The 18791-nt window shown below is 48.8% G+C and overlaps 2 protein-coding genes across 5 annotated transcripts in view; one reads left to right on the top strand and one right to left on the bottom strand.

Moving 5' to 3' along the window:
- The window catches only part of JMJD4 (jumonji domain containing 4), a 322213-nt gene that overhangs the window by 25290 nt on the left and 278132 nt on the right, over window positions 1–18791 (bottom strand). The gene's annotated exons all lie outside the window — the stretch shown is intronic.
- SNAP47 (synaptosome associated protein 47) overlaps window positions 155–18791 on the top strand; it is a 59997-nt gene continuing 41360 nt past the window's right edge. For 3 of the 4 annotated variants that reach the window (XR_014474780.1, XM_083186677.1, XM_083186680.1), the window contains exons 1-2: window positions 155–261; window positions 8195–8729. Coding sequence is in view for 3 of the 4 variants with exons in the window: in XM_083186677.1 (XP_083042803.1) it covers window positions 8236–8729 (494 nt within the window). In the remaining variant the exon portion in view is untranslated. Of the gene's footprint in view, window positions 262–7341; window positions 7491–8194; window positions 8730–18791 lie in introns of all 4 variants that reach the window. The other variant, XM_083186678.1, reaches the window with a different exon arrangement.

Raw genomic sequence — 18791 nt, 5'->3', positions numbered from 1 at the left:
TGGATCTTTAGGTGCTGAGCAAAGTGTGTCAATTGCATCCACTGTGCACAATGTCTTGTGTGTGTGTGTGATACATGAAGCCTCATACACATCACTGTGACCTTCTGAACATAATATGGCCAGTATTGCTAATTGCCTCTGTCTTTTTCATCCTGCAGTCTCATAACCTGGACTCCTGCAGTCAGAGGTCTCTGCGTTTATGATATGACGGGATGTCGCTTGAAATGATAGAAGCAGCAGTCTGATTCCTTCCTGTGTTATGTACGTAAGTGGCTGGATTGTTGCCTGGCAGTACTACTATGGGAGGGGCGCCACATGGCCAGTATAATCTACACCTGCTTCTAGTGGTCAGAAAGATCTGTGGCGTCATCTGAGGCTACCACACCACCTGAAGGCTGCTGTGAATATCCTTACAAGGCAATAAGGATCAAATATGGTTTGAAGTAACAGTGGAAATTTATTAAGATGCGTATTCTACTTCACATGTGATGGTTCTATGGGCAACCAATCAGATCCTGTCTACTATCGTCTAGGGTACTAAATAAATAAGAAGTAGATTCTGACTGGTTGCCCATGGTAACATCACATGTTAAGTAGAACTCCCATCTTAGTACATTTCTCCCAACATGTTTAAAAAGGGGCAGACTAGATGGGCCTAGTGGTTCTTATCTGCCACTCCTTTATCGGTGCCAAATAGATGTCTAGGAGCCTATTACAGCTTGTCCAGTTTAAGTGACTTGTCAATAAGTTGCTGTTTATCAACGCGTTTTGTTATCCGCAAGCTCCGGCCAATCAACTTTTCCTCTGCCTCCGCCATGGCAGCCATCATGAATGGGTTTCTCCCTGCTGGGTAGTGCTTTTGGAAAGGAAAAAAAGACCTCTGGCTCCTATAAGAAGACTCCTCCTCCCATACACCAGTGTCTTTTTTTCCTTTCCGGGTAGTGCATGTGTGTGGACACCAGCTCACCTCAGGCTGCAGACTGTCGCTCCCGGCAGCTGCTTTGGCTTCATGCAGGGGAGTAGGTGAGCATAAGCTCCGATTATGCCGAAGGCGGGCCCCATGGGGTAGCTGTGCGGCGGCGTCCAGGGGAGCGAGGTACTAAGCCATGCAGTATTGTTGCCGGCACGCGCTCCCCTGCCCTAGCTCTGTGCTAAGGCGGGCGCCGGGTAGTGCGCGCTACGTGTACTCAGGGGGAAGCGCGTCATTAGGGCGCGACTTCCGGTACGCGTCAGGATTTAGCCGTAGCGGCGGTAGTCAGTGTCACGCTGATCTGAGGTCTGGGAGCGCGAACACCTGCTTCAGGGGACGCTAGCTTCTTAGGTTTGGGCTGGTCACGCGTGACTAAATCTGCGCAGATACGGAGGTGAGTTTTTATTTGCGGCTGCATTATGCTTTAAGTTACGGATGGTGGCAGTACTTCATTAGACGTGACTGTGTGTTTTAGGGAGGTGCACTACCAATTATGGAGGAAGACAGGCAGTCGGGTGCAAAGACTGGGTGAGCAATATGCGGGTGTAGGGTGTCCACACAGTGGTGTAGTTAATAGTTCTTAGTGACTGGTTGATGTCATTGTAGATCGGAGTCTGGCAAGGATAAAGGGAAAAGCAAGCAGAAGAAATCTGTGCAAAGCAAATGTACATCATGTGACAAGACGCTGCCGGACAAACACGTGGGGGCTGTATGTGAAGGCTGTAAGGCGTCTCAGCTATTTCCCCCGGCTCAAATGGCGAGCCTGGTACAAATGTTAAAAACGGCCCTAGCTGATACGTTTGCACCTAAAGAGGATACGGGCAAAACGCCCATTAAACGGAAAAGTTATGTGCTAAATGAGGACATAGAGGATACAGCGGGTCAGTCGGCCGGTGCTGGTATGCTTGGAGGCGACTTAGATGAGAAGAGGAGGATGATCCAGGACAGGATAGGTCGGACTCAGACTTTAATGCCGACATGGTTGACAACCTTCTGGTCCGGATTTATAAAGCGTTAAATATTGAGGACAAACAGGAGGATGTGAGTTTGCAGGAAATGCTTTTTAACCCCTTCCCGGACATTGCCTTTTAAGGTAATTTTTTTTTTTTTTTTCCTCCTTGTGTTCAAATAAGCGTAACTTTTTTAATTTTCCGGCTATATAGACACATGAGGGCTTTTTTTTGCGGGACAAGTTGTACTTTCTAATGGTACCATTTACTATACCGTATAATATTCTGGGGAATCAGGAAATAATTCAATGTGGGGTAAAAAAAAAAAAAAACGCAATTCCACAATTTTGCGCTGGTTACGGTTTTTTTGGAGTTCATAGTTCGTTTAAAATGATGGGTTATCTTTATTCTATGGGTCGTTACGATTCCGGTAATACCAAACTTATATAGTTTTCGTTACATTTTACCACTAAAAAAAAAATAGAAAATGTTACGGTTTTTCGAATTTGCGTCGCGTCGCCATGTTCTGCGGCTTATAACTTTTTTATTTTTCCACCTACGGACCTGGGTGAGGGCTCATTTTTTGCGGGCTGAAGTGTACTTTTTAATTAATACCATTATGGGATATGGGCGACTTTCTGATCTCTTTTAGCTATTTTTTTTTGGGTACGCGATGCGACCAAAAAGCGTAGTTTTGGCGTTGGGGATTATTTTCCGTTTACGCCTTTAACCGTGCGGGATAACTAATGTTATATTTTAATAGATCGGACTTTTAGGAACGCGGCGATACCAAATATGTTTATTTTTTTTATTATTTATTTATTTTTATTTGGGAAATGGGGAAAGGGGGGTGATTTGAACTTTTAATATTTTATTATTTTTTTTTTATTTTTAAACTTTATTTTTTTTTTTTTTTACTTTTACTACAAGGCCCCCTAGTGTACTTGACCACTAGGGGGCGCGATCGCCTGTACTAGGTTCAGCCATAGAGCTCTATGGCTGAACGTAGTGATTTTTTGCACTTCCTATTACATCCTGCCTGAGGCAGGATGTAATAGGTATGAATACACGGACAGCACAGGGGTCTACATTAGACCCCTGGCTACCATGGCAACCGATCGGCACCCTCCGATCGCGCTGCGGGGGGCCCCGATCGGCGCCGGAGGGGGGCGCCCCCCCTCCGATCAGCTATTTAAGCACTGCGGGCGCTTTGCCCGCGGCGCTTAAAGGGTTAAACGGCCGCGATCGGCGAACTCGCCGCTCGTGGCCGTGAGAGCAGGGACATGGCTGTAATATACAGCCATTACCTGCTCTCTATCAAGCCAGCTCACTCCGTGAGCTGGCTTGATTCACCCCCAACCGACATATGACGTAAATGTACGTCATATGTCGGGAAGGGGTTAAGGATAGGAAACAGAAAACTAAAACGTTTCCCTTGTCACAAACTCTAAAGGACATAATAACCGAAGAATGGAAACAGCCAGACAAAAGAGTGGCTATTCCAGGGAAGGTTAACAAGATGTACCCTTTTGACAAGACGCAGGTACTCTCATGGGAGGAGGCACCTAAAATAGATGCTGCGGTGGCGAGGCTGTCGAAAAAGACGACATTACCACTAGAAGAGGCCAATGCCTTTAAAGATCCAATGGATCGTAAAATTGAGCTGGGCCTAAGGAAGCAACATTTAATCTCAGGGGCTTCTCTAAAAGCAGCGTCAGCAATGGCAGTTACATCCAGAATAGTAAGAGGCTGGTGCCAGCAGCTAGAAGGGGATATTCTGGATGATCTGGCAAGTTCGGAACTGTTGAAAATTGTACAAGATGTACAGCTGGCAGTGGAGTTTGTTTGCGAAGCATCTATGGATGCGGTAAGGCTGGCGGCCAGAGCAGGGGCAGCAACAGCCGCGACAAGAAGGGCGCTATGGTTAAAACCATGAGCAGCGGACGTTCAGTCCAAGAATAAACTCCTGTCCATGCCGTTCCAAGGGGACTATTTGTTTGGCAAACAATTGGACGAACTAGTGGCTAAGATATCAGGGGGGAAGTCGGTCTGGCTTCCTCAGGATAAGGGAGGCAGAAGAGTACCTCCGGCCAAGTTCGGAAGATTTCAGCCTCAAGACTACAGAGAGTCACGGGCATATAGGCCAGGAAGGCCCTATAGAAGGGGATCCTGGGTCTCAAGGGGCAATTTTCGTGCCCAAAGAAATAGAGATAAATTCTCCTCCAAAAAGGAGGCACAGTGACGTCGGGTCACAGACAGTAGGGGCCAGACTGCTGAAATTTGCAAGCGTCTGGTCCGGGACCACCGGAGACAGGTGGGTCCAAGAGGTAGTATCCTCCGGGTACAAAGTGGAGTTCAGCAAAGTTCCCGGAGAGTTTTTTGTTCATTCTCCAATTCCCAAAAACAGGGAAGAGAGAAAAGCCTTATTAGCAAGTTTGCAGGAGATGCTGGAACAAGAAGTAATCAGCATTGTTCCAGAAGGCCAGGAATTTCGGGGGTGTTTTTCCCGTTTCTTTTTAGTAAAAAAAGCTACAGGAGGATTTCGGACCATACTAGATCTGAGACGACTCAATCAGTTCATAGAGGTAAAATCCTTCAAAATGGACAGTATCAAATCAGTGATACTAGATTTAAGTCAAAAGGACTTCATGACGACGATAGATCTCAAAGACGCCTATTTGCACGTCCCAATATGCATAAGCCATCGAAAGTATCTGAGGTTCAGGCTGATGGGTACAAGTTATCAATTCAACGCCCTACCGTTTGGACTGGCGACATCTCCGAGAACATTCTCCAAAGTGCTGGTCGTGCTTGTAGCAGCACTAAGACAGAGCGGGATAAGATTGATTCCTTACCTCGACGACATTCTAATAGTCGCAGACTCCAAGGAGAAGGCCCAAGAGCACACAGACAGGGTGGTGCAGTGCCTGTTACAACACGGTTGGTTGATAAATTACAAAAAGAGCCAGTTGATTCCTGCCCAAGAAATAACATACCTAGGGGTAGTAGTCAATACAAAGGAGCAGAAAATTTCCTTAACAGGAGTCAGAAGAGAAAAACTGATCCACCAAGTAAAAAACCTGCAAAGAAGACGCGTTGTATCCTCACGAGGCTGCATGGAGGTGTTAGGCCTAATGGCATCAGCTATAGAGGTTGTCCCTTGGGCAAGGTTCCATACAAGGAAACTACAGAACTGTTTTCTTCTGCAATGGAACAAAAACTCAAAGGACTTGTCCCAAAGAATAGTCCTGTCCACAAAGGCCAGACAGGACTTAGACTGGTGGGCAGCAGAAGGCAGGTTGGTGGCAGGAAGATACTTCGGCACGGAGCGGCAGGTGACGCTAACCACGGACGCCAGCGAAACAGGCTGGGGAGCAACCTTCAATCATCAGGTAGCTCAAGGAAAGTGGCAGCAAGATTGGAGGGAAGCTCACTCCAACCTGAGGGAAATGGAGGCAGTGGTCAGAGCATGCAGGTGGTTTCAAAGTCAACTACAAGGGACAGAACTAATCGTGAGGACCGACAATCAGGCGGTAGTGGCCTATGTGAATCGGCAAGGAGGTACGCGAAGCAGAGCATTGATGGAGGTGGCCGCCAAACTGTTCGAGTGGGCGGAAGGCCGGGTTATGAGCATCACTGCAGTATATCTGGCAGGAAAAGAAAATGTGGTGGCCGACCAATTAAGCAGAATAGAATGCCTGCCAGGAGAATGGGGTCTCAACCAAATGGTATTCGAGAGTCTGGTGGAAAGATGGGGACGTCCGCAGATAGACCTTATGGCAACGGCAGAAAACAAAAAAGTACCCAGGTTTTTTGCCAGGTTCTGGGAGCCGCTGGCGGAACAAGTAGACGCACTGTCAGTGCCCTGGAACATAGAGAGAGCTTATGTTTTTCCCCCGATACCAATAATTCAGAGACTATTGAGGAAACTGCAGAGAGAGCAGATCGAAGTAATAGCGGTCCTGCCATATTGGCCTCGCAGAGCATGGTTCAATACAGTACAAAAGTTGGCAGTAGACGATCCGTGGAGACTACCTTCGACCAAGGATCTACTAGTACAAGGAGAAGTATTCAAGGAGCAGCCGGAATCGTGGAAACTGACGGCTTGGCTGCTGAAATCGGAAGTCTGAAAGCAAAGGGGTTCAGTGAAGGAGTAGTGGATACCTTGCTTAAGGCAAGAAAGCCGGTAACCATGAAAATATATTATAGAGTTTGGAAAAAGTATGCTTTTTGGGCGAAGGAAAATAGTAAGAATCCTCGTAGTGTGGTCACCGTACTTTCCTTCCTACAAGAAGGTCTGCGAATGAACCTCTCCCCAAGTACTCTGAAGGTGCAGGTCTCAGCAATATCATGCATCCTGGATTGGGACATAGCCAAGAACAGATATGTACAAAGGTTCATGCAGGCAGTGAAAAGAATTAAACCAAGGATGAGAAGTCCGATACCCTCATGGGACCTGAACCTGGTGCTAGGGGTGCTAACAGAATCACCGTTTGAACCACTACAAGAAGTGGCCTTGAAATTTCTGTCATGGAAAGTATTGTTTCTAGTGGCCATGACCTCAGCTCGTAGAGTATCAGAACTCCAAGCACTGTGGATAAAGGAACCGTACTTCAAAATTTATACAGATAAAGTAGTCTTAAGGACAAATCCAATGTTTGTACCTAAGGTGGCGTCAGAATTTCATATCAATCAGGAGATCATATTGCCTACGTTCTGCACGAATCCGACGAATAGTAAAGAGAGCAGATTACATTGCCTTGACTTGGTCAGAGCCCTGTCCATTTACAAGCAAAGGACAGCTGAATTTCGTAAAGCTGACAATTTATTTATATTGTCAGAAGGAGAAAGAAAGGGGCAAAGGGCCTCTAAACAGACCCTATCAAGGTGGATTAAAAGTTGTGTTCGACAAGCATATATCATAAGGCAGCAGGAGCCACCGGAAGGGTTTAAAGCGCACTCAACACGTTCAATGGCGTCATCGTGGGCAGAGAAAGGATCTGCATCACTGACAGAGATTTGCAAGGCTGCAGGGTGGTCCTCAGCCCACACGTTTACGAAATATTACAGAGTGGACGTCGGGTCCTCTGCAGATGCCAAGTTTGGGAGGAAGATCCTGAGCGCGGCAGTAAACTAGGACGTGAAGAAACGTTCCTCTTGAGTTATAAATTATGTGGCCGGTGGCCGATTCTTATGTTATACGTGAGTATACCCTCCCTACGAAATACAGTACTGCTTGGGCATGACCCATTCATGATGGCTGCCATGGCGGAGGCAGAGGAAATACTGGGTTATTACCTGGTAATGGGTTTTCCTCTACTCCGCCATGGCAGCGGTATTTCCCACCCCTAAAAAAAAAAAAAAAATGTGTTCAAAAAGGGGGTGTGTTACGTGGAATAACGATGTCCGTTTGTTTTAAAGCTGAAGAAATATAAAGACACTGGTGTATGGAGGAGGAGTCTTCTTATAGGAGCCAGAGGTCTTTTTTTCCTTTCCAAAAGCACTACCCAGCAGGGAGAAACCCATTCATGATGGCTGCCATGGCGGAGTAGAGGAAAACCCATTACCAGGTAATAACCCGGTATTTAATTTTCAAGTATTTGAAAAATGACAGATGATAGCTGATTGGCTGGAGCACCATAACAGCGCGTTTTAAGACTTTTTGCAGATAATAACACTAGTAATGCCATCTTGCAGCTGAACTGTGACTTTATGTATTAAATGCAAGGCTTACCACATGCAGACTTCAACGCCTTTAGGAAAAGAGCAATTTTTGCATTTTGTGGCATGAGAATGTCTGCGAGTCTATCTGAGCTATTCAATTGTTGCTACCAATCAGATGCCCATAAGCAATTAACACACCTGACAGCTCCAGGCCTAATGACGCAAAGAGGCTAAACCCATCTACAGATCGCCTGTAAAGTCTTGTTTTGGGCTCCCAAACTATGGACTTTTTCACATATTTTTCTTGCACCCCTGGAGACTGATAAAAAAATGTGACTGCCGTGGCTAATAAACCCCCTCCCCCCCTTTAATGCAACAATTGAATACCTCCGATAGACGCAGTTTCCTATAGACGCACAGCTTGCACCATCACGCTCAGTTTGTGATGGAAAGCATATGTAGAGGCACAATTGCATCATTGCCATAATGACTACCCAGTAAGGAAGCCTCTGTACTCAGCGTCTCACCTTTTCCCAGGGGTCACTAGGGCTGGGCATCTCTTGGCTGGTAGATTATAGGATGCAAACTTTGTTTCTTTGTCTCCTTGTAGATGACTGTAGCTGAGATCTGCAGAAGAACCAACGTGATCTCATGAACAAGGAGATCCCTGTCCAGACCTGGCTATGTTCCTACTACCTAAGCAGTGAGAGGCGATGGGTACCCGGAAGGCTGTTCCTGACTCCTTCTCACCTCAAGTTCAGGTTGGACAACACCGAGGACTATCTGGTCAGCTTCCACCTGTCCAGCATCAATGAGATCAAAAAGGAGTCTTCCAGCTACATCTTCAGCTCCATCACCATACTGGAGAAGGACCAAGCCAAGCATTGGTTCAGCTCCCTGCAACCCAACAGGAATGTGGTCTTCACTGTGCTGGAGCACTTCTGGAGAGAACAGTTACTGGTGCCTGGAGGGGAACAGGGAACAGCTTCTAAAACATCGACTGGAAAGAAACTCATTGGCATTGTCTCTGGGTCTCAGAAGCGCATGGAAGACACCACCAAGGTGCTTCACCACCAGGGGGAGCAGTTTGACAACATCATGAGAGGCTTGAACAAGATAGATGCTGACATGGAGACCTCTGACAGGTGACTTACCTGCTGCTGCGTTGGCTTTACTGATATCACGGCTGTCTGGGCATTCACCTCGTGCCTCATTTGTGTCAGTAGCAGTAAACGTACTGGCTGCACCCACGCGTAGTCTAGTTCAGCCCATAAATTAATAGGTGAAGAATAACCTGTTTAGAATGTTTATGGTTTTGATATTGTTGCTTTTGTCAGTTTGACGTATGTGACTTTTATATATTCGTGGCAATGTAATATCACTTTTATGGACTACAGTATATGGGACTTACTGACCTGTTTACAGCAGCACAGAGTATATCAGGAGATGAGTGATGTGTCAGTGAGGACAGGGCTGCATGTGACAGGGGCAGTGACATGATGTGCGAAGGGGAATGGAGACAGCAGGAAGCCACAGACTGAGAGTTATATAGTGGGAGGAGCAGGGTCCCCAGCAGCACAGAGTATATCAGGAGATGAGTGATGTGTCAGTGAGGACAGGGCTGTATGTGACAGGGGCAGTGACATGATGTAAGGAGGGGAATGGAGGCAGCAGGAAGCCACAGACTGAGAGTTATATAGTGGGAGGAGCAGGGTCCCCAGCAGCACAGAGTATATCAGGAGATGAGTGGTGTGTCAGTGAGGACAGGGCTGCATGTGACAGGGGCAGTGACATGATGTGAGGAGGGAAATGGAGGCAGCAGGAAGCCACAGACTGAGAGTTATATAGTGGGAGGAGCAGGGTCCCCAGCAGCACAGAGTATATCAGGAGATGAGTGATGTGTCAGTGAGGACAGGGCTGCATGTGGCAGGGGCAGTGACATGATGTGAGGAGGGGAATGGAGGCAGCAGGAAGCCACAGACTGAGTTATATAGTGGGAGGGGCAGGGTCCCCAGCAGCACAGAGTATATCAGGAGATGAGTGATGTGTCAGTGAGGACAGGGCTGTATGTGACAGGGGCAGTGACATGATGTAAGGAGGGGAATGGAGGCAGCAGGAAGCCACAGACTGAGAGTTATATAGTGGGAGGAGCAGGATCCTTAGCAGCACAGAGTATATCAGGAGATGAGTGATGTGTCAGTGAGGACAGAGCTGCATGTGACAGGGGCAGTGACATGATGTGAGGAGGGGATTGGAGACAGCAAGAAGCCACAGACTGAGAGTTATACAGTGGGAGGAGCAGGGTCCCCAGCAGCACAGAGTATATCAGGAGATGAGGTATGTGTCAGTGAGGACAGGGCTGCATGTGACAGGGGCAGTGACATGATGTGAGGAGGGGAATGGGGGCAGCAGGAAGCCACAGACTGAGAGTTATATAGTGGGAGGAGCAGGATCCCCAGCAGCACAGAGTATATCAGGAGATGAGGTATGTGTCAGTGAGGACAGGGCTGCATGTGACAGGGGCAGTGACATGATGTGAGGAGGGGAATGGGGGCAGCAGGAAGCCACAGACTGAGAGTTATATAGTGGGATGAGCAGGATCCCCAGCAGCACAGAGTATATCAGGAGATGAGTGATGTGTCAGTGAGGACAGGGCTGCATGTGACAGGGGCAGTGACATGATGTGAGGAGGGGAATGGAGGCAGCAGGAAGCCACAGACTGAGTTATATAGTGGGAGGGGCAGGGTCCCCAGCAGCACAGAGTATATCAGGAGATGAGGGATGTGTCAGTGAGGGCAGGGCTGCATGTGACAGGGGCAGTGACATGATGTGAGGAGGGGAATGGAGGCAGCAGGAAGCCACAGACTGAGAGTTATATAGTGGGAGGAGCAGGGTCCCCAGCAGCACAGAGTATATCAGGAGATGAGTGGTGTGTCAGTGAGGACAGGGCTGCTTGTGACAGGGGCAGTGACATGATGTGAGGAGGGGAATGGAGGCAGCAGGAAGCCACAGACTGAGAGTTATATAGTGGAAGGAGCAGGGTCCCCAGCAGCACAGAGTATATCAGGAGATGAGTGATGTGTCAGTGAGGACAGGGCTGTATGTGACAGGGGCAGTGACATGATGTAAGGAGGGGAATGGAGGCAGCAGGAAGCCACAGACTGAGAGTTATATAGTGGGAGGAGCAGGATCCCCAGCAGCACAGAGTATATCAGGAGATGAGTGATGTGTCAGTGAGGACAGAGCTGCATGTGACAGGGGCAGTGACATGATGTGAGGAGGGGATTGGAGACAGCAAGAAGCCACAGACTGAGAGTTATACAGTGGGAGGAGCAGGGTCCCCAGCAGCACAGAGTATATCAGGAGATGAGGTATGTGTCAGTGAGGACAGGGCTGCATGTGACAGGGGCAGTGACATGATGTGAGGAGGGGAATGGGGGCAGCAGGAAGCCACAGACTGAGAGTTATATAGTGGGAGGAGCAGGATCCCCAGCAGCACAGAGTATATCAGGAGATGAGTGATGTGTCAGTGAGGACAGGGCTGCATGTGACAGGTGCAGTGACATGATGTGAGGAGGGGAATGGAGGCAGCAGGAAGCCACAGACTGAGAGTTATATAGTGGGAGGAGCAGGGTCCCCAGCAGCACAGAGTATATCAGGAGATGAGTAATGTGTCAGTGAGGACAGGGCTGCATGTGACAGGGGCAGTGACATGATGTGAGGAGGGGAATGGAGGCAGCAGGAAGCCACAGACTGAGAGTTATATAGTGGGAGGAGCAGGGTCCCAGCAGCACAGAGTATATCAGGGGATGAGTGATGTGTCAGTGAGGACAGGGCTGCATGTGACAGGGGCAGTGACATGTGAGGAGGGGAATGGAGGCAGCAGGAAGCCACAGAGAGAGAGTTATATAGTGGGAGGAGCAGGATGCCCGGCAGCACAGAGTATATCAGGAGATGAGTGATGTGTCAGTGAGGACAGGGCTGCATGTGACAGGGGCAGTGACATGATGTGAGGAGGGGAATGGAGACAGCAAGAAGTCACAGACTGAGAGTTATACAGTGGGAGGGGCAGGGTCCCCAGCAGCACAGAGTATATCAGGAGATGAGTGATGTGTCAGTGAGGACAGGGCTGCAGGTGACAGGGGCAGTGACATGATGTGAGGAGGGGAATGGAGGCAGCAGGAAGCCACAGACAGGGTTATATAGTGGGAGGAGCAGGGTCCCCCAGCAGCACAGAGTATATCAGGAGATGAGTGATGTATCAGTGAGGACACGCTGCATGTGACAGGGGCAGTGACATGATGTGAGGAGGAGAATGGAGGCAGCAGGAAGCCACAGACTGAGAGTTATATAGTGGGAGGGGCAGGGTCCCCAGCAGCACAGAGTATATCAGGAGATGAGTGATGTGTCAGTGAGGACAGGGCTGCATGTGACAGGGGCAGTGACATGATGTGAGAAGGGGAATGGAGGCAGCAGGAAGCCACAGACTGAGAGTTATATAGTGGTAGGAGCAGGGTCCCCAGCAGCACAGAGTATATCAGGAGATGAGTGATGTGTCAGTGAGGACAGGGTTGCATGTGACAGGGGCAGTGACATGATGTAAGGAGGAGAATGGAGGCAGCAGGAAGACACAGACTGAGTTATATAGTGGGAGGGGCAGGGTCCCCAGCAGCACAGAGTATATCAGGAGATGAGTGATGTGTCAGTGAGGACAGGGCTGCATGTGACAGGGGCAGTGACATGATGTGAGGAGAGGAATGGAGGCAGCAGGAAGCCACAGACTGAGAGTTATATAGTGGGAGGAGCAGGGTCCCCAGCAGCACAGAGTATATCAGGAGATGAGTGATGTGTCAGTGAGGACAGGGCTGCATGTGACAGGGTCAGTGACATGATGTGAGGAGGGGAATGGGGGCAGCAGGAAGCCACAGGCTGAGAGTTATATAGTGGGAGGAGCAGGGTCCCCAGCAGCACAGAGTATATCAGGAGATGGGTGATGTGTCAGTGAGGACAGGGCTACATGTGACAGAGGCAGTGACATGATGTAAGAAGGGGAATGGAGGCAGCAAGAAGCCACAGAGTGAGAGTTATATAGTGGGAGGAGCAGGGTCCCAGCAGCACAGAGTATGTCAGGAGATGGGTGATGTGTCAGTGAGGACATGGCTGCATGTGACAGGGGCAGTGACCTGATGTGAGGAGGGGAATGGAGGCAGCAGGAAGCCACAGACTGAGAGTTATATAGTGGGAGGAGGTTGATATGCCACAGAATTGGGGGGGTGTCACCTTTATGTAGGTTTGACAAGTCAGGGGGGTTCTAATGGTCAGTATGAGTAAGCCAGTAACAATAACTGTTCTTAGGTGTTGCAGCTGCTTTCGAGCTTCCCTGCAGCTGTGCAGCCACATAGGAATCAGGCCCATATGCTAGTAAGGACTGTACATTAGCTGTGATTGTCACACTAACACATTATAATGATTGGAATGCGTACTGGTGACTGGTGTATAAAGGTGCCCATACACTTACCGATTTCCCGGTACTTTTTGTGCTAAATCGCATCGCATGCGTTGTGCATGCGATGCGATCAAAAGACAGTACAAAAAGTATGTGCAGCACATACTTTTTGTACTGTACGATGAGATGCTGCGGTAGCGCACATCTCATCGCATAGCATCGGTGCGTGTTAAGTTCTAATTTATAGTACGGCCAGGTTCATGTTGCTGAATGAGCTGGCCTTGGGTTTGCTATTACAAGGTTTTTCTGGCTTTGGTACCTTCCAATTTTGCTGTATGGCCATGCTCCCTCCATGCATCCAGGCCCTGTGAGTCTACGCCTGGGGTAGCCAACTTCAGTCCTCGAGAGCTACCAACAGTTAATGTTTTCCAGATCTCCTCACAGAATCACAAGTGAAGTAATTAGCTCCACCTGGGGATTATTTATAATGAGTGCACCTGTGCAGCAGCTAGGTTGTCTGGAAAATGTGTCAGTGCGTAATGAGTGCACCTGTGCAGTGTGCAGCAGCTGGGTTGTCTGGAATATGTGTCAGTGAGTAATGAGTGCACCTGTGCAGCAGCTAGGTTGTCTGGAAAATGTGAACTGTTGGTAGCTCTCGGGGACTGGAGTTGGCTACCACTGGTCTAGCAGGTTAATGTCTGTCTCTTATTCTGCCTATTCAGTGATTCCAATGATAAGAAGACTTTGTAGTAGGGGAAGTCGGCCCCATGATCTCCTAGGGTGCGTCTGATGTACAGAGAGAGCGTCCTGTTGTTGCAGAGGTGTCCGGTTATCGCTGCCGCATACATTCCTCCGCCTTCGCCTCTCTTTACCCAATGCATGTCAGCCCCCCCCCCCTAAGATGTTTCCCAGACTCTGACGAGGTTAACTTGCAGTAAATCCTTAAACTGAACGGTTCCTCATTATTAAGCATCAGGCAGCTGCTGTACTGGGCAACTTTTACAAGTGAGGAAGGAATTAAAAGTTGGGACAATATTTGGCCTGGAGAGTGTCCAGTTGTTTTGCAGGATTACGCTCCTGGGCAGCAGTGAGGGGGGAGCGGTGAGTGCACTGTTGTGGTCTCCCCAGAACGTCTTTATGTGCTGCCAAAAAGAGACGTACGCCCCCGGTTTATACAGGCCTATCGGAGATGTGGTGCAGAGATGGGACGGCCTTGTCTCTGGACAGGTTACTCTCATATAGCATGACAGTGTTTCCTACATCCACTGTACAGGGCACCCTAATAGTGCATGTTTATCAGATCTCCTTGTTTGTGCCACAGGAGACGGACACATGCACTGTATGTAGAGATTTTGTCTATCAGATTTACTTTTCCATATATTTATACATAAACTTTTGCTACAGTATGTACTGGGGGGGGGGGGTATGGGTCATAGGGTCAATCTTGTGACCATATACCGTACTGGGGACAGATTGGGTGCGTCCACCACAGCATACCTCCCAGCATTACCCTCTGCAGGAGGGACACATTGCTCTGTTTCTGGACTTGATTGTCATCACCTGTTTCACACAGGTTAATTGATAAGAACACAGGTGCTGGCAATCAAAAATTAAGGGAGAAGTCCAGAAACAGAGTAATGTGTCCCTCCTGGAGAGGGTCATGTTGGGAGGTATGCCACAGTGACATTGGCATATGCCATACTGCAAGCTGTTAGTTTCTGTTGTATATTACATTACAGTAATGGGCATTAGACGGCTCCGTTACAATATTCTATACATTTCTTATTTGCACTTGTTTAATGTAAATAATGTGTCGGGACTTTATGTCCTACTGGCCAATCACGTGCTGTTTCTGGATTAGGACTGCCAGCTCATTGGCTTAAGTCAGGGATGGGGAACTTTCGGCCCTCCAGCTGTTGTTGAACTACACATCCCAGCATGCCCTGCTACAATTTGCTCTTTGGTCATGATAAAACTGTGGCAGGGCATGCTGGGATGTGTAAGCCAACAACAGCTGGAGGGCCAAAGGTTCTTCATCCCTGGCTTAAGGTGCCCACACACGCACAGATCCCGGCTTGCGTTGTGGGCTTAACTAGCACACGTAGCATCGCATCGTATGCCTTGTGCATACGATGTGCATGCGATGCGATGCTATGCTAGAAAAAGCTAGTACAAAAAGTCAGTGCAGCACATACTTTTTGTACTGTACGATGAGGTGCCGCGGGAGCGCGCACCCCATCGTATAGCATCGCACCGCCGGGAACGGTGCATGTGTGGGCACCTTCAAAGAGAACTGAAAGAAAAAAAGAAAAGAACTGCGCCCAAGCATGTCCATTAAGGCCGCCATACACTATGCGATTTGGGCCCGATTTGACCCGATTCGGAGGAATCGGGCCGTGAAATCGGGCCAAATCGCATGTGCAGACATCCCATCCGACCCGATGCGCGGTCCCGTGCACATCGGGTCGGATTCGGGAGGTCGGATTTGTTAAATCTTATGTGCAGCCCAAGGCGGGCAGGGGACGCAGCGTATAGTACGTGCGGTGGAGGGAGCCGAGCGGGGGACTGTAAGCAGGGAGCCGGGCTAGAGAAGCAGTGGGCGCACTATCCTGGGCGGGGGGGGGGGGGGGGGGAATGCTGCAAATAGATACTTCCAGGCGGTGAACGCCGCAAGGGGATCAGAGACAGAGACCGGGTAGCGTAGGGGAAGCCGGGCACATAGAAATGAATGGACAGCCAGTAATTGGCTGAGAGCTCTCTGACTGAGAGAGCTCTCAGCCAATCACTGACTGTTAATTCATTTCTATGTCCGCCCGCTGCTGCCCGGCTTCCCCTACGCTACCCGGTCTCTGCTCTCTGGTCCCCTCGCGGAGTTCACCGCCTGGACTAGTGCGCCCACTGCCTCCCCTGCCTGGCTCCCTGCTTGCAGTCCCCCGCTCGGCATCTGGCTCCCTCCACCGCAGGTACTACAGGCTGCGTCCGCTGCCTGCTTGCAGCCCCCATGCCCTGCTCATCTTCCAGCTCCCGCTGACAGCAGCTCCCCGGGGGGACTGCATGTGATAAATCGCATGCGATTTATCACATGCAAAACCTGGCACATCAAGTGCCAAATCGTATGTGACCCCCCCAGGGGAGTTGTCAGTAGATTAGGTCCGACTTGTCCTTCGGACAAGTCAGCCTATTGTATGGGGGCCTTTAATAAGCACCTGGCAAAATAGCCGAGCAGAAATGTTTTACATTCGGAAGAGAAAAGCGCGACCACAAAATGTTACATAAACAATGGGCTTTAATCCACGGCACTCAACCACCTGAAGGGACCGGGAATTAACTGTAAATTAAATACAGTGTAAGTAATTTGGTGCAGAGTATTATTACTCATATTTCTCAGGCGCTGCATATGGCTGGGTGCAATGGATTTAAGCCTAGAGCAGTATTCACACTAGGGTTAATTAACCTAACAGTATGTTTTGGATTGTGGGAGGAAACCGGAGTACCCGCAAGCATGGGGAGAATATAGAAACTCCGCACAGTTAGGGCCATGGTGGGGATCAAACCCATGACCTCAGAGCTGTGAGGCAGTAATACTAACATTACACCATCCGTACTGCCCTGTATATATAACACATGGTGGGGATAGAACCCATGACCTCAGTGCTGTGAGGCAGTAATACTAACATTACACCATCCGTACTGCCCCGTATATATAACACATGGTGGGGATAGAACCCATGACCTTAGTGCTGTGAGGCAGTAATGTAACCATTACACCGTCCGTACTGCCCCGTATATATAACACATGGTGGGGATAGAACCCATGACCTCAGTGCTGTGAGGCAGTAATGCTAACCATTACACCGTCTGTACTGCCCCGTATATATAACACATGGTGGGAATAGAACCCATGACCTCAGTGCTGTGAGGCAGTAATGTAACCATTACACCATCCGTACTGCCCCGTATATATAACACATGGTGGGGATAGAACCCATGACCTCAGCGCTGTGAGGCAGTAATACTAACATTACACCATCCGTACTGCCCCATATATATAACACATGGTGGGAATAGAACCCATGACCTCAGCGCTGTGAGGCAGTAATGTAACCATTAGACTATCCGTACTGCCCCGTATATATAACACATGGTGGGGATAGAACCCATGACCTCAGTACTGTAAGGCAGTAATGTAACCATTACACCATCCGTACTGCCCCGTATATATATAACACATGGTGGGGATAGAACCCATGACCTCAGTGCTGTGAGGCAGTAATGCTAACCATTACACCATCCCTACTGCCCCGTATATATAACACATGGTGGGGATAGAACCCATGACCTCAGCGCTGAGAGGCAGTAATGCTAACCATTACACCATCCGTACTGCCCCGTATATATAACACATGGTGGGGATAGAACCCAATTACCTCAGTGCTGAGAGGCAGTAATGCTAACCATTACACTGTCCGTACTGCCCCGTATATATAACACATGGTGGGGATAGAACCCATGACCTGAGTGCTGTGAGGCAGTAATGTAACCATTACACCATTCGTACTGCCCCGTATATATAACACATGGTGGGGATAGAACCCATGACCTCAGTGCTGTGAGGCAGTAATGCTAACCATTACACCATCCGTACTGCCCTTATATATAACACATGGTGGGGATAGAACCCATGACCTCAGTGCTGTGAGGCAGTTATGCTAACCATTACACCATCCGTACTGCCCCGTATATATAACACATGGTGGGGATAGAACCCATGACCTCAGCACTGTGAGGCAGTTATGTAACCATTACACCGTCCGTACTGCCCTGTATATATATATAACACATGGTGGGGATAGAACCCATGACCTCCGCGCTGTGAGGCAGTTATGTAACCATTACACCGTCCGTACTGCCCTGTATATATATATAACACATGGTGGGGATAGAACCCATGAGCTCCGCGCTGTGAGGCAGTTATGTAACCATTACACCGTCCGTACTGCCCTGTATATATAACACATGGTGGGGATAGAACCCATGACCTCAGTGCTGTGAGGCAGTAATGTAACCATTACACTGTCCGTACTGCCCGTATATATAACACATGGTGGGGATAGAACCCATGACATCAGCACTGTGAGGCAGTAATGCTAACCATTACACCATCCGTGCTGCCCAGTATATATAACACATGGTGGGGATAGAACCCATGGCAGTAATGTAACCATTACACCATCCGTACTGCCCCGTATATATAACACATGGTGGGGATAGAACCCATGACCTCAGCGCTGTGAGGCAGTAATGTAACCATTACACCGTCCGTACTGCCCCGTATATATAACACATGGTGGGGATAGAACCCATGACCTCAGTGCTGTGAGGCAGTAATGTAACCATTACACCATCCGTACTGACCCGTATATATAATACATGGTGGGGATAGAACCCATGACCTCAGTGCTGTGAGGCAGTAATGTAACCATTACACCATCCGTACTGACCCGTATATATAATACATGGTGGGGATAGAACCCATGACCTCAGCGCTGTGAGGTAGTAATGTAACCATTACACCATCCGTACTGCCCCGTATATATAACACATGGTGGGGATAGAACCCATGACCTCAGCGCTGTGAGGCAGTAATGCTAACCATTACACCATCCGTACTGCCCCGTATATATAACACATGGTGGGAATAGAACCCATGACCTCAGCACTGTGAGGCAGTAATGTAACCATTACACCGTCCATACTGCCC

This window comes from Crinia signifera, chromosome 5, assembly GCF_055691185.1.
Source record: "Crinia signifera chromosome 5, ASM5569118v1, whole genome shotgun sequence".
NCBI lineage: Eukaryota > Metazoa > Chordata > Amphibia > Anura > Myobatrachidae > Crinia > Crinia signifera.
The sequence above is the reverse complement of the archived record's forward strand: the minus strand, read 5'-3'. Positions and strand labels throughout refer to the sequence as shown.